Source organism: Phymastichus coffea, unplaced genomic scaffold (genome assembly GCF_024137745.1).
Source record: "Phymastichus coffea isolate CEN01 unplaced genomic scaffold, Cenicafe_Pcof_1.1 PCOF00033, whole genome shotgun sequence".
Classification (NCBI taxonomy): Eukaryota; Metazoa; Arthropoda; class Insecta; order Hymenoptera; family Eulophidae; genus Phymastichus; species Phymastichus coffea.
In genome coordinates this window covers 90,239-106,912 of record NW_026706844.1, presented here as the reverse complement: position 1 = coordinate 106,912, position 16,674 = coordinate 90,239, and the positions used below count along the sequence as shown (strand labels likewise).

At 36.7% G+C, this 16,674-nt stretch overlaps 1 protein-coding gene across 1 annotated transcript in view; it reads right to left on the bottom strand.

Annotated features, from left to right (window-relative positions):
• The window catches only part of LOC131663324 (uncharacterized), a 93,190-nt gene extending 85,400 nt beyond the window's left edge, over nucleotides 1-7,790 (bottom strand). Inside the window, exon 1 of the mRNA XM_058933680.1 lies at nucleotides 7,660-7,790. Within this exon, the coding sequence (XP_058789663.1) occupies nucleotides 7,660-7,716 (57 nt within the window). The 5' untranslated portion in view covers nucleotides 7,717-7,790. The remainder of the gene's footprint in view (nucleotides 1-7,659) is intronic.
• Nucleotides 7,791-16,674: the final 8,884 nt, after the last annotated feature.

Sequence of the window (16,674 nt, the reverse complement as noted above, 5' to 3'; positions counted from 1 at the left end):
GAATTCGACTCGCGAGTTACTGACTGAGCAACCAAACGAAAAATATCACTGTTCGAAATCTCGGTTCGACTTTGTAACATATTAAATATTATATAAAATATTGATAAATTTGAAAGTATCACGCATGGTTAGGCATTTTTCGTACTCATTTTATAAGATTTATCAGGCTTGAAAATTTAATTCATAGTGTACAGACCTGATTATTTATATAAAAGATACAATAATTACAATAATATTCCCAAAGATTGCTGATCACTTGTTGCTCTAGTTACTTTCTTATTGTATGTAAATTCTATCAATATAACATGATAAATTGATATCATTTAATTTTGAAAGAAGATTGTATACGATATTTTTTACGGTATGGTCGGAGGGATCCGCGAACTTGAAACCTCGCGAGTTTTCGGAAACAGTGTCGCCGAGCGTCGCGTGTCATTTTTTTTTCTAGGGAGTCGAGAGAACAGTGGCGTCGACCATATTGCAAAAACAACAGAGTTTGTTTAGTCGTGCGTGCTTTCAACGTATGTACATACACGGTATTAGCAAAATACTGAGCCGTATAAACGTTTTTCCATCTCATTTTCGACTGCTCAAACTGTAGTGATGCACATACCTATTTAAAAAATAAAAGTGACATACATATAAAATACAAATAGGATCAAATCGCACTCTATTTCTATTGTTATTTTGTTGGACTTGTACGAGATTGTAAGTATGCAAATCATATTGTCTCTTGTTTGTTTCAGTTATTTAATAAATTGAATTCCGAAAGGAATTCCTGTGCAATCTCGTTGATACATTATGTTATTTTTTAAAGGTATCTTGAACTTAGCTAGAATGAATAACAGAGTCTACGAAAGTGGAGCTGCGAAACGAAAGAAAGCCAAACAAGCTTCAGCTGCAAGGGACAAGTTACCGAAAATTGATGCGTTTCTTGCAAAAACAATACCTGCTCCCGAAGGAGGAAACATTGAAAATGAACAAGGTAATTTGGAAAATGCTCAAAATGGAAATGATAAGAATAAGGCTGTAAGTAATATTAATAAAATCGAAAATGTTGCGGAAGGCACAAAAAACTGTATTGAAGTTGTCGATGAGTGTGCTATGCAACAAGGTGAACGAGTGGCAATCGTTGACTGTGTATTAAGTACTCTAAGTAGTGGTAACAGTGAGATTTCTAGTTATGAGCTTGATCCAGAGCTGTGGAAAATTGAGAAAAATATGGTTGATTATTGGATTAGACAGGGGCCTCATAAAAATATTGAGAACGATTTTCGAAAATCCTTGCGCGTAAATCAAGAAGGCGAAAAAATAAAAAATCGTTATCTCACGAAGAGTGCTTTTAAGAGAGAGCTTCCTAACGGCGAACTGGTTGATCGCGAATGGCTTATATATTCTCCAAATTCCGGTAGAGTGTATTGTTTTTCTTGTCGTCTTTTTTCTGACAGCAATTCACCCTTCGCAAAAACAGGGTTTAATGACTGGAAACACGCTCATGAAGCTTTGAAAGAGCACGAAAACAGCATAGACCACAGAAAAAGTATGCTGACTTACTTAGAACGGAAAAAAGCAATCAATTGTATTGACTCTCAGTTGGCAAAACAATTTGCAAATGAACAATTGTATTGGAGAAGTATTCTAGAATTTTCAGTTGACGTAATCGTTTTTTTAACATCGAGAGGCCTCCCTCTTCGAGGCAGTAGTGAGAAATTCAGAGACAAAAGCAATGGCTATTACTTGGGAATGTTAGAGTTAATTAGTAAACACAACCCTCTACTAAGGGAACACATAAAAAAGTATGGAAACGCAGGGAGTGGAGTGACTAGTTATTTGTCTCATTCAATTGCTACTGAACTATCAGAAATTTTAGCAATGAAGTTGCTAAATCTTATTATAACGGAATTAAAAGTTGCCAAGTATTATTCTATCTCAGTAGATTCTACCGTTGATAGAAGTCACACTGATCAACTAACGTTCGTCGTCCGGTACGTTATAAACGGAAAAGCAGTTGAACGATTTCTACAATTCATACAAATTACAAAGCACGACGGCGAATAATTATTTAATGTCGCAGTCGGATTTTTAAATCACTATGGCATCGCTATTGCTGATTGTCGAGGACAGGGGTACGATAATGCACCGAATATGTCTGGCTGCTACAGTGGCTTACAAGCAAGGTTTAAAGTACTCTGTCCCGAAGCCGTTTTTGTTGGTTGTTCTTGCCATTCGTTGAATTTAGTTGGCGTATATTCATGTTCTTGCCACGTTGAACTGATATCATTTTTCAACCATGTACAGGGTCTGTACGTTTTTCTCTCGACTTCGCCGTATCGATGGAATATTTTAAATTGTCAAAATATAACTTTAGTATTGAAGGCATTGTGTGGTACGCGTTGGTCTGAAAGAGCAGACGCTATTCATGCATTGAAAGAAGGTTATCCTAAAGTTATAGAAACCTTGACATTCTTAAAAGACGATGATAGGTTGGACAAAGATGCTCAGCACCAAGCTTCCTGTTTACTCAGCAAAATGAATGAAATAGAAACAGCTTTTCTCACGATTTTCTGGAATGAAGTATTAGCTCGTATGAATAAAACATCCACAGTCTTACAAAAAGAGAGTGCGTATCTGGCTGTTACTGTAGAATTACTTACGTCGTTGGAAGTTTTTGTAAAAAGCTTACGAACGAAATTTGACCACTACAAAGCTGAAGCTAAAAAATTAGTAAGCACTGAAACCTATAAAACCATGAATAAACGCGCTAAAAGAATAAGTACCAGAATTGAGCATCGAAGTAACTCGTCAGAAAATACAGTTTTGCAGGGGAAAGAAAAATTCAAAGTCGAAGTTTTCTTCGTAGCAATCGATAGGCTGTCAGCTGAATTATCTCGCAGAAGTGAGCAATACAAAATTTTGTTGGAAAGATTTTCTTTCATTATAGATATTTTGGATTTAGATGACAATGGGATTGAAAAATCAGCTGAGAAATTATGTGAATACTATCCAAAGGATTTGGACAGCGCAAATATAGCTTCAGAGTTTATTCACTTCAAGAGTTATCTGTCAATCAAAGCTGAATTCAAAGGCAAAGTGTGCATCGGTGAAATTTACAAATTTATGTATGACCAGAATCTCTTTAAGGTTTTTACGAATGTTGAAATTTCACTAAGAATTTTGTTGAGTATTATGCCAACCAGCGCTAGTGGAGAAAGATCTTTTTCAAGACTCAAATTAATTAAAGACGAGCACCGCACTACCATGTCTCAAAAACGTTTGAATGAGTACAGTCTTCTATGTATTGAGAATGAATTATTAGAGACAATAGATTTTAAAGAAATTATAGAAGAATTTGTCAATAAAAAAATTAGAAAGAAATGTTTTTAAATAAAAGCGAGAGAAAAAGAATGTTCTAAAATAATAAATAAGATTGGATATAAATGTTGTTTTTTTTCTCCCAAATAGTTTAAGAAAATCATTTCGAAAATTTCTTGGCAAATCATCCGCCTTAAGTAGGCCCCGCCGACTTTTTGGCCCAGGGGTCGGGAAAGGTCTAAACTCGGCTCTGCTTGGAAGTATGTTTATTAATAATTATTACCATAAAACATTGTGATTTATGATTGCTGATGAATAACATTGTAGGCTATATTCGTGTAAGATTTGTAAATACTGATTATTTCAAAATATGATAATTTTTACAATGCATAATTTAATTACAATTTAGCTTTACTTTTACGCTTACAAAACAAAATGCAATTATATACTAGCTGTCTGAATCGTGCATTATATACTAGAAATTTTGTGTTTTTGATGTTAATAAATTCCTTATTATGTTTCAGATATATAAATTCTATTCTAAAATACAAGGCTCTACTCTAGAATTATACAATATTTAAAATTAATCATCTTGCCTATTTTTAAGTATACATGGAAATTGTCGTATATATTCACAATAAGTGTGTAGCTTTAAATTATTACATAACGTTTTATCGATTAATTTATTTATTATTTTCAGATTCTGTAATTTCAATGTCATAGCTAATCGAATATCATTGTTCATGTTTTCTAGTCAATGTGCCATCGAAAGCTGCTACAACAGTAGAAGAGATAGTTGCTATATTATATGATAAAGAAGTCTTTATCGAAGATGGCCAATTAATTTCTAGATCAGATCCGGTTTGGAAAACAGCTAGCAATGCCTTAAGTAATATTATTTATAGCATAATAATACATTTATATGTGTTTAATAACTGGAAAGGCTTAGCTGATGAATTAAAATGGAACTTAAGATGTGCAAAAGTCTAGTTACAAGTGAAAGTAAAAAGAACAATTGATGATTGTCCTAATTTAAGTTTTAATATAAATTTCAGCAATGAAGAGTGGTCGTTAATAATGGCAGTTTTATCAAAAAATGGTCGGTACACCGTTTTACGAGGATGGACTCATGAAATTATTAAGCAAGTTTATGATGTTTTACGATTGAAATGTTTTTTTTATGTTTGAAAAGGGATATTTTACAAAAAAGGACCAGATTATAAAGTTTAAAGGATATTGCAAAGAATGCAAAAATAAAATTAATGGATTTCATCACTTAAATTTAGACTCACAAACAGAAGGTTGTATTTTTTAAATTAAAACAAAGGATTCGATTAATATTAAACATTTTGGAAAACGACCACTTCCAACCACGCTTTTAGAAAAATACAAAACTAAATTAATTTATGAAAAAGCTTTAACAATACAAAAAAGTGAAGCAGATGAACATGTACAGTATAGAAAAATTGAAGGACCATTGGTTCATAGTACTTATGTTCTACATAAACTACGTAATGTAACCTTTGAATCTTTCTTGCGTTATCAAAATAATAGTTCGGACTCTTTCTGTTGTATTCGTAATAGCGTTTCCGAGAGTAGCAAGAAGATGACACGTGTATGTTCTAAATGAAATATGAAAGTTTGTCGAGTAGTAAACCCAAAGTTTTCTAACTCGATGAATCATCTTGAAATGCAATTGAGCGTGATTGCATCTATCGGGAAGAGGCCCGACAGCGCCGCAACCAATACTCAATTTAATTTCTCAACAATTATTATATTTGAAGTAGGGAAATATCTAAGGCTACTTTTTTCTCATAAGAGAGATAGTCTTATAAGCTGAGCACTTAGATATCGAAAGAAGAGGAATTAGCAGGCTAACCACTGACTAAAGAAATTCATCTCAGGGAATTGCTGAGGCTTTATTTCTAAACAATGCTCGCGCTGCTAAGCAAGGTAGGATAGTGAATCCTCTTGCCGCAGCGACGAGCGAATTTATACTTGCGAAATGGGCTTCTTTCTATGCTTCGTAGCCCCTACAACGCTATTTTTAAATTGATATAAACTTTGCATATATTTTGTTGTAAAATGGCTCGATCGAAATTGCAATTATATGATTTAAAAAATTAAACTTGAAGTGACGAATTTTTTAACATAAATTACTTCTCGAGGAAAAATCGCTTTTTAAAGTTATAAGTTATACAATTCAATGATTAAATTACGCCAATTTTACAATAAATTTATGGAAAATTCTTACATGAAAAAATCGCTTGTGGTTAGAAGAATGTTATGCAAGTTAAAAATGATTAATGTAGCTATCTAATTTTGAATAATAATTAAAAAACGGATTTGCTAATTTCTTTTTTAACGATTTAAAAATCAGTAAATTAGTAACAGTCAAAATCATTAATTTTATATCAATGTATGATCGATTCGATATCTAACAATGCAATTTTTATTGTTTAAAAAAATTATAAATTTTTTATTTATTGATAACTTAGTGAATAATCAGTCACCAAAGTGTCAAATTCTTGCTTCTCTGCTTCAATACGTCGCGGACGTAATCGCATATTCGAATTAACAATATAATTATTTATTGCAAAATAACTAACATTATTAACTTGTAAATTAAACCAATAAATACAGACTTGAGAATTATAACAACATGAAATTCAAGATCAGCGCATTAAAATTGACTAAAAAAATGCTTTTGTTCATTTGAAAAACTTTATAATTGTCGATTTTCCATTGTAAACAATAAATTTCCCACGGTCGTGAAGTCACGTTCCTTATATGGTAATGTTTTCGCTGAGTTGCTCTAACACATTTGCATATACTCGTATGTGAGAAAAGCGCCTTTGCTCAATTACCGCTTTTCTTTGATTGTCTCGTGCACGACGGGTTGTTATTTTGCAAAGGGAAAAAAGGGACAAATCAGACTGGACCGTCACAGTAAATTGGCAAAGTTTAAACAATATGGTGTAGAACCGAATAAAAATATTATTGAAGCACTATTATTGATGAAGATCATTAAAAAGGCTTCTAATATAATTTTTACGATGTTGGTGATTTCCTATTTTTGGTTACTCTTTGTTCAACAGAATAAAACGATTTATGGAAAAGTATTTACAATGAAAATATTGGTACTAGTGTGTCCATTGATGCAGCTGGACAATTTGTTAAACGAGTAAAAATCAACGGAGAAACCAGTTCTCATGTTTTTTTGTACGTATTAAGTGCTTCTTTAGACGGTCATATTTATCTACTTTTTCAATTTCTATCGGAATACCATGCTTCCATTTTTTTACAAGAATGTTTACGAAGATAGCTTGATTTAGATGCATCAAAACCTAAAGAAGTAGTCACAGATGGATCTTTTGGGTTGCAAAACGCAGTTCGTGCAATCTTCAATGATTGTATTTTAAATCAATTCAAAGTTCAATGCCATGATTATGTATTAAAAGTAAAACATGCTGTTTTGCCAAATTGTTGGTTGAGGGGAGATATTGGACATTTAATAACATCTATTACTCGCTTGAAGTGTTTCCAAAACAAAGATTGGCAGATAAAAGATGTTTTTTAAGAATCATTGAATACTTGAGTAAAGTTACTTCATATAAAGAGTTTAAAAAGATTGCTTCAGCCATATTCATAATTTTTAAAGTCCAAATAAAGGAGAAGTTAGTTCTGAAGTTCAAAAAAACATAAATTTTTTAATGGAGATAATCAAGTTGCAAAAAGTTGATAATTGTGAAACAACTTGTTATTGTAATATATATGAAGTAAATCATGAAAAAGTAAGTGATGATTTGCAACAGGTTGTGCAAGATGGACCAATCAAAAATAAAGAAGAATTCGATACGTTGATAAAAGAATCATTAAAAGTTTCGTAAGACTAAGGATAAGAATGAATTATATTGTGTGAATTTGTGCAACAATTTTAAAACATTATGTTGCAGTTATATAATTTGGACAAATGTTATGTTAAACTTGTTTCAATCGAAAGTCCTTATAGCTACGTCAGGTCGATCAGAAGCTCTTTTCTTAGATTTATGAAATATTACTAACATAAACATACTCTCTCTCTCTCTCTATCTATTCATCTATCTATCTAAGCAAGCGTTATAGTAGTCTTATTTGATTTCGGGAACCTTTCGACCCCATAGTTAACTTTATTCGAATATTAATTAGTAAAACTTATAGAATTTTCGTTTAATTATTAATTTATTGTTCCATTATACATTGAATATAGAACAGTCTGTATATAATCTTTATTTTCAGTGTTGGACATAGCTATTTCGAAATATTTCGATGAATTTTTATATGTATTACTGTAAACTTCAACGATACCTTCGAGTTCAGATTGCTTCCGTATATCTTTAATCCATGTAAACAATTTTTGTACATTTGTAACGGCACATACAAAGTTAGCTCGATTATCGTAATGATATTTACATAACGTTTTTAATGGCAAAGGTAATTCTTTCAATGGTGTACATCTCATGTCGCTTTCAGGATCCAAAATATTTCTATAAAAGAAAAAAAAAGTTTCTAATTAATAATGATTTTAATTTCTGACATGTTACGTAACGTTCCATTATGTTATAATTATGGATATGTATACTTTCCAATCTGCCCTCTTTATTCTCATTGGATCTATTCTTTCGTAATAAATTCCTGGGTTGTTGTCTAACTTTTCTATAGAATAAGCTTGGGGGTCCATAATAGACGGGGCGAATACGGAGAGAAAGGAAAGTAAGATTAGATACATATTAAATGAAAGGAAGTATATTAAAAGAAATAGTACCTGAAAGAACAGAACAAAGTAAATAGTATAGACGAAGAATATAGAACAGATAAGATAAGTGAGTAATTGAATTTATAAAGCTACGCCTGAAGTTTAAGTTTATCCATATGCTTCCGTATTGTTTTTCCATTGGGTAATTCTAATAAAACGTTCTTATGATTTAAAATTTCGACGATTTAGGGGTTTTTTACAATAACTATCGGCTTTTCCTACCCGAGGTTCGTTTAATATCCAGGCGTAATCACCGACTTTCCCTTTAAAGGGTCTAGCGTGTTTATCATATTGGTTTTTAGATTTTTCCTTTTCACGAATTTGATTATCCCCTACAACTATCTTTAGTTCTGTCAAACGTAAGACTAGATCGCGTAGGTATTGATTATAGGTCCCTAATTTTTCCTCCCTAGGTATCTTTATGGGGAAACGAGCGATTCGTCCGTAAACTAGTTCAAAGGGGGTGTAACCAGATCCATTATGTATACTTGTTTTTGTATTATGTAAAAACCGCAAAGGAGGTTAACCGATCCCAGTCGTTGAAACGCTCCGAATATATCCGTAAGAAATCGATTAATGGTGCATGGCTTCTCTCAAGAGATCCATTAGTCTGAGGTCTATATCCGAAAGTTGTTAAATGATGAATTTTGAATAATTGTAATAGTGATTCTACAATCTCCAAAAGAAAGCTTGTTCCGCGATCTGACAATATTGCTCTAGGGGCACCGAATTGGCATATTAAGTGTCTGGCTAATGCGTCAGCGATAGTGGTTGCTCTAAGGTCCTTTGTTGGTACTACAATTAAGTATTTGGTCAGATTGCATTGCATGGTCAGCAGGTGAGAATTTCCACTAGGAGTGGTTCGTAATTTTCGTACGGTGTCTATCGATACCTTATCGAACTCCTCGATTGGTCTGTCCGTAATCAGCATCGGTTCCCTAGTCTTGTGACGATCAATTTTCTTCTCAAGACAACTCGGACATTTCCGTACGTAATTTAATATGTCCTTTCGTAGTCCTAGCCAATAATATCTTGATCGAATTTTTTTGGTATGTCTGGTTAATACTCTTATGGCCACCCACTAGGCTGTCATGTAGTGTTTTAATTATTTCTGTCCGCTGGTTTGCCGGCGGGAGAACCATGTTCCCATAACAAACAATTACTTTTATAGGACTCTTCTCAAAAATTCTTATTAATATTTCTGTTAGTAATCCAGGTCCAAGGTCATCAGTATAGTCCCCTCGTCTAGCAATTCGGAAATTACTATATTTCTATTAATCAGTATCTTCTTTAAATTTGTAAGTTCGACTTTTATAGTGTCTATAGTAATGGAGTCATTATATCTGTCTTTTATGACTACAGAGAAAATATTATGGTTTTTATATATGGTCGTTAGTATTTGTCCGACCTTAGGTTTCAAGGATTTCATATTGCGTAGGTCTATAGCCCCAATTTCACTTAATAATTTCGAGATAGCAGTTTGGTCATTGCAGTCTCGTGATATAAAATGTACAATGTTATCTCATCGATAGGTTAAACATTGTTGGCTCGTACTTACATTATTTTGTAAGATATATTTTGCAGGTCCTATTGAAGAATTTCCGCTCCCGGTTTCACTGCTTGAACTTGGGTTGTTATAGTCTTCCGGTCTTCGATATTGGTTAATTGGTCCTGTCGGCGGTAACAAGAAGAATAATTCATCATCTACGGGTGTTTTTGAAAAGTGTAATTCTACAGGGCTCTTCTTTCTAGGATCTAACTCTTCGGGTATGCCCTCAAGCCCTTCGAATCTTACCATAAGTCGAGGTCCTTTAACCATAGAAGTACTTCTGGTTTCCGGTATTCTTGTTTTAATAGTTGGGGTTACTGATATCTCTCGATATCGTGGCAGCCTTAAAGTTTCTTCAGCTTCCTTAATTCTTTCGGGACTTTCTTCTTTAGTCCTATCCGAGAGACGTTGATTTACATCTTCATCCGGGCGATCTGTGTCCGAGCCACTGTCGTGTTCTAGGTGAGTTTTCATTAATTTTTGCGAATCTTCCACTAGCTTCGTTATTCTATTCGCTATTACCTCATCAGAATCATTTATTTCATCATATGGGTCAAGGCTCCATAGTGTCTCTTGTAGTTCTTGGGGGGGGGGGGGGGGGGGTCGTCTCCATCTGAGAAATGAGAAGGCATTTCTATGGTTCGGTTGTTTCGCGCAAGGCCCATGTCGTCCCAATAGTACGATTCATTATCTAAACTTTTATGTCTTCGCAAACTGGCTTCGAATTTTTCTGCTGATTTCCACACTTCGTTTGCCGATAAACTAGTCCTCTGTGCCGGGGCTCGTTCTTCGCATCTTTTAGAAGAACTTTCATTTTCTGCTAATTCATCGTCTTCTCCAGAGTTTCCGCTGGTTTGAGTTCCACTAACTTCTAGCTCTATTCGTTCAGTAAATTCCGATTTATCACTCTGAACTTCATCGCTTGAGTTGTCCCCTTCCGTTTCGGTTTCCTTTCTCAGCCCACTATGTCGCGGATCTTCTATCGGGGGTCTGTCATCCGTACTGTCTTGGACATTTTTCGGATCTTTATCCTCCATCCTAGTTAAGGATAACAAGGGTCCCCGAGAGGAGCTTGCCTGTTTCAATCCGATCTCGTTATCAGAATCCGAAACACTGGCGTTAATGTTTTCCCTTTCCAATCGATCTAAAATATCCTGTACCCGTTTGTGTCGTCCACTCGGCAGATATTGTCCAAAAGACGAATCTTTAACGAACTCGTTACTATCGACCTCCTTCACGGCAACTTCGATGGCAGATTCATCAGTCGACGTTACTCCTTTCCGCTCTGTAACTTTAGGCGAGATTTCCTTGTTCGATTCACCAGTTTTCAATCCCGAATCATCTGATGCCGCATCCGATGTAGTTTTTCGTAACGCCTTTAGCCTCTTGGGTAAGGGTTTATCCTTGTCTAATTTGGCCCCTTTTTCAACCTCCAGTTTAAGTTTAGAAGTACCGGGTCTGGGTTTATTCGGTAGTCGGAGAGTTTTTCCTGTGGTTTTTACAGACTTTTTGCTTCGAGTTCTTTCAGCAATGGTACTGTGATCTAAATTTGGTTTTTCTTTATTCGTCTTGGCCCTAACGGGCCTTCCTTTTGTCCTTGGTTCATTCGAGATAGTATGAGCCCTCTTCCGTTTACCAATCGATTCCCATGGCTCTACTTTCTTTTTCTCATCTGTTTCCTTTCCTCCAGTCTTACACTTTAGCATCATTACCTGAATCTTCGGGATATTTTCATTCAGTTCTTTTTCTTTCTGAACATTTTCGTCTAAATACTGTTGCAAGTTAATCGGGTTCCTTGAGAGTGCATCTGCGTTGCAATTTAATTTTTCGAGTTTATATTTGAATGTATATTGGTAGTCTGTGAATTTAAACATCCACCTTATTAGCCTTTGTCCTGGGTCCTTGCGATTATGCATAAAGTTTAAAGGTTCATGATCAGCAATCAGGGTAAATTTCTTGCATAAGAGATAAGGTCTAGACTGATTCATTGCGTATAAAACTGCAACACACTCCTTTTCCGTGGTAGTATAGTTTCTTTCCGTTTTATTCACCAACCTTGAAAGATACGCTACAGGCCTTTCATGACCATCTACTTCTTGTGATAAAACCGCTCCTATTGCATAATCCGAAGTATCTGTGGTTAAGGTAAAGTTCTTCTCAAAATCAGGAAAAGCTAGGATAGGAGCCTCACAAGTATCCGCTTCAGCTTTTCGAAAGCCTTTTCCTGTGGCGGTGCCCAGTTATATGCTTGGTCTTTTTTCGTTAAATCACTGAGAGGCTTGGCTATCTTCGAGTAGTCCTGGATAAAGCGACGGTAATATCCGGAGAGTCCAAGAAAAGATCTGACACTTTTCACTCCATTGAGCGTTGGAAATTTCTTTACGGATTCAATCAATTTAGGGTCCGGCTGAATCGGGTTCATTACATCACTATTTACCATTAGGCTGTTATGATAATACGAAATTACTGCATTGGTGTCGATCAAATAATCTCCGCCTAACATTCCATCCTCTTCAATAGGAAAATTGTTCCATACTATGTGGAATTTTGCGGATTTTTCATTAATGGTTAATATTGCCGAACCTAATATTCCTAATATTGCCGAACCTATGGTCGGAATGGTGTGTGTCGTAATACCGCTCAAGGTAGTGACCTCCCTCGGATCAAACCTCGTAGTCCAATTTAATGCACTAAACTTAATTAAGTTCACGGTTGATCCATCATCAACCATGAACACGGTCCACTTTTTATACTATAGGTCTCTGGTATACGAAACCTTACTCTTGTTGGCGCATAGATCTGATTATTTCCTGTGCCAAGTCCCCAATTTGAGGCAACTGCAATGACTGGTTCATAACGATTGTGGATTCCTTAGTGTCATCATCACTTTTGCCGGAGGTACTCCCGGTTTTTCGGACGTTGATTCTTCCTGGATGTCGATCAACATCGTCTTCGCCTTTGGTTGTTGATGTTGAATTTTGTCTTGGTTCTGGCGGCACGTCTGACAGGGGTCCGTTCCAATCGCTGCTGGGCGAGCCCCATCCGAGTTTAAATTATTTACATTATTCTGTTGCTGGTTCTTTGGATTAGGTCTAAGCTCGCCTCTTTGCTGCTGGTCATAGGCTATTGTTCCATAACGTTTTCCAGAGGGATGGTGATACGAGTCTGTGTCCGGGTTATATAATCGTCCTGCATGCGGTCCATTATCCTGATAATTTTTGTAACGAGGCTTCCAGTTCCTATTTTGGTACGGTCTCTGCCCTTGAAATCGATTCTGTTGCTGTCCTTGGTTATTCTGGTTATTCGTATACGACTGCTGTCCGTTATTTCTTTGTACGAACAATTGTTGAATTGCTGCGGGTAATTCCTCCCACTCGTCCTCTAATTGTTCCTCTTAATCATTTTGTTGGTCTTGTACGAAGTTAACATTGAGGCTGCGCAATAAATTTGTCCATTTGTTAGGGTTCGACTCCCCATACCTTGTCCTTACCTTATTTTTTGTTTCTATACGCAATGTTTCTTTATAAGCATCCACTAAGGTTTTAGGCTGTTTAATGTCCACTAAGTCTTCAATTTCTTTTGGTAATCCATCTATGAAAGTCTTAATAGTCGAGTTGCACATTGTAGTCATCATCGTCTCGGTGTACTCTTCTCCGAGCTCTTCTTTCAGCGCATTCTGTGCACAGTTCAAAAGGATGTTTATCCTGTCGTGAAAGTCTCCAACAGTGCCCCCTTGCTTCATACGCAGACTATGGATTTTGGAGTCGTAGTAAGCGAAGTCTTTGCAAGGTGCGAACCGTTCTTTTGAGATTCTGATTAAGTCATTAACTGCCTTAATGGATTTTCCATAAATGCAGTCACGTGCGGGTTCTCGTAGTTTAGCAATTATTAACCGGACAAAATTTTGTTCCTGTGAATTTGTTATCAATGCTCTTCCATTGCGAATATCCTGGATGAAGTCTTTAAGCGGCACATTTTTTCCATCGAACTCCGTAATTCCTTGTACTATATTCTGTAGGGTAAAACTGGCCGACATACTAGTCAATAACTGTAAAGTAGCCGACTCCATTTCGTTACGGTCCTATGTACGTTGCTATCTTGCTATGTATCTTGCTTTCGTTTTCATATAAGGTCGCACTAAATTTTCCCCGCAGTAGTTTATAGATTATATGTGGCCCAGGGTCTTATTTTTATTTTTAATATTATAGATAAAAAAGATAAAATAATAGTAAAAAACAAATAAAGGCGACAATACCATAAAATTTTCCGTTGTCAATAAAAAAAAATAATAATAATAATAATTCCTAACAAGGTTAGTTTAATATTAGTCTTGCAACGATTACCGAAAATCGTCAGACTCGCGCGAGGTTAATGAGCGGCTAAATGAGAGGAGCCGCGTTCGGTTCGCAAGAGAGAGAGAGAGCGCGTAGGGGCAATGACCGGGAGGGGAGGCTCCGACCGGCAGTATGACTGTGCCACTCAGTCTGTCAGCGTCTAGCTAACCTTTTTCCCGAGCCGTTCCAAGTTTTTCGTTTCCCGGTGATAGTGCGCAGCTGAGCATTGCGAACTTGAGTGCGTGGGTGTGCTAGCAGCAGCAATAGCAGCAGCAGCAGCAGTAGCAGCAGCAATATTGGCGGCAGCCCTAGCAGCAACAGCAGTAAGAGCGACAGCAGCAACAACAACAGCAGCGACAGTAATCGAGGCGGTGCAGCAAGCAGCGGAGCAACTCGTTGGCAGTGTTGTTCGGATACGGTTGACCACCGTATCCTTAGCGTCCTTGCGGTAGGTGCACCTTCCCCCTTTTTATCGTTGTATTTAGCGTGCGATCCCGCGCAGCGTGCGCGAGGTAATTAATTGTTGCGCGCGAGCGGTTAGTTCGCGGTAATCGCGGTTTTCTCTCTCTCTCATTTAGCGTGTTCTGTCATTCGCGCAAGCGTGCGCTAGTCTCTCGGCAAAACCCCCGTGTATTTGATTTTGTTAAATAAAGTGAGCATTAATCGTCATCTTTAAATTAAGTAGTCGTTATTGTGTCATTCCTTTGTCCGGAGGTCGTGTCAGTATTTGTTTACAGTCGATTCGAATTCGCCGGTAGCGTAGCACGAATCACGTGAAGATCGGTAGGCGGGAATCGTCAACCTAGGTTCTAGCGGCGGCCGCGCGAGCGCTACTAGTAAGGGCGACAGCGCCGCCAAGCGGCGAGTTGGGGGAACCCAGCTCGGAATAGTGAAGAGATTCTGCGCAGGCGCACTCCGAGACAAGGTAGGTTGCTGTGCTTTGAGCACAGAGATAACTAGGCGTCGTCTAGCCTTAAATAAAGGTACGTTTACGAGATTACAGACTAAACGGCAGCCTGTTACAGTCTATTAAATTATTCAAATAATAATTATTAACAAAATACTAATTATTAATAGTTAATATATGTACCTATAATAAAAAGGGTAAAATGGTTAAGAGAAATTTAATAGCAGGATAGTACGGTATAATGTCAAGTATCAATCCCCTATTAGAGCAAAATAAAAAAAAAATAAATTCGTCTATTTCACAGAAGGGAAATATTTCGTAAACGCGCACATCAAATTTCAAACGATCGTTCATGAAATAATATCCTAAAGAAATTTTGCTGAGCTGCGTTTAAAATTTCACGTTGCCAATAGTAGTCGTTCAACTAAGCACAAAGTGTGGGAACGAAAGAAGCACACACCCGATCTTAGAAGCAAAAACTCTAATTACGCTCACGCGACCAAAAACGAAACTCCGCTGAATTCCGGAGCCTCCGATCACGTGAAAAACAATTTTCCACGTCTCCGGCGTGACCTTTAGCCTGCCGGTGAAACGAGCATTTTATTCACTCGTATCGCATTTCACCAGTACAGAAAAGAAGTTATATTTTTCCGATCGCGATTATAATTACATATAACTTAAATATTATACAAAATTAAAGGGAAACAATATATGAAATAAAAAAAAATAAAATAATAATAATGAGAATGACGGTGGATTAATTAATATTGCAACGGTAGTCGATTCAATTCATCGAACCGTTCGCGATTCTAATTTTCGCGCGTTAGTTCTAAGTATTGAGAGAGAGAGGGGGCGCGCGATCTTTTGAATTAGCAGTTAAGCCTCAGCTGTTACTTGTGTAGTACCGCCAAAATAGTTTAGCACAGTGTTTCACCGATTTGCCAATAAAAAAGTTTACTTGGATTTTGGATACGTGTGCAAGGGTGAGCGAGGAAGCAGCGACAGTAGCAGCATCACGGAAGCAGCAATAAAAGCAACAGCTATTATACAGCAGATTTGCGAACGAGGCAGCACAGCTGATTCTGATCTGAGGAGCACCTTTAATTTGCTTGAACAATTACGGCTGATCACCGTAATTGCACCGCAAGGTAGGTGCACCTCCCTTAATTATCGCGTGACAAAATACATTTGGTATTTTGTCCAACCGTGTTAGCGTTAATTTTTTGTATTCGCGCCGAGCGTTAAATCGCGCCAATATTCGTATCTTCTCTCTCTCTCTTTCTCACCGAAAGTTAGTTAATTGTAAATCCTATTCGCGTGCGTCAGTCTTTCGGCCCGACAAAGACTGTAGAGATTTTTATTAATAAAATCTATTAAACTTATTCGCCGATTTCGTCATATAATTTTTCTAGTAGTTTAAACAATTGAAAAAGGTTTAGGTTTTAATCCTATTACAGCTAGGGGATTAAGTGGATTAGGAGTAAAGTCGCTTACACTTAAAACTCATCGTGTGTCACAAGGCACGTGACTTAAGGTGAGTTCAACTCCGCTTGATCGAAGAGAAGCTTCCTAATTTGTGGGAGAGAGCTAACTCCAAGTCAAAGGAGGAAGCTGCGCGTCAGGCGGCTTATTATGACCGGAAGAGACGGCAACCCGAGTTTAAGGTCGGAGATTGGGATTGGAAGAGGAACAGGATTCTATCTTCAGCTGCTCAAGGTATTTCAGCTAAATTAGCGCCGAAATATGCCGGCCCGTACGTGATTGAAGAGGTTTGTGG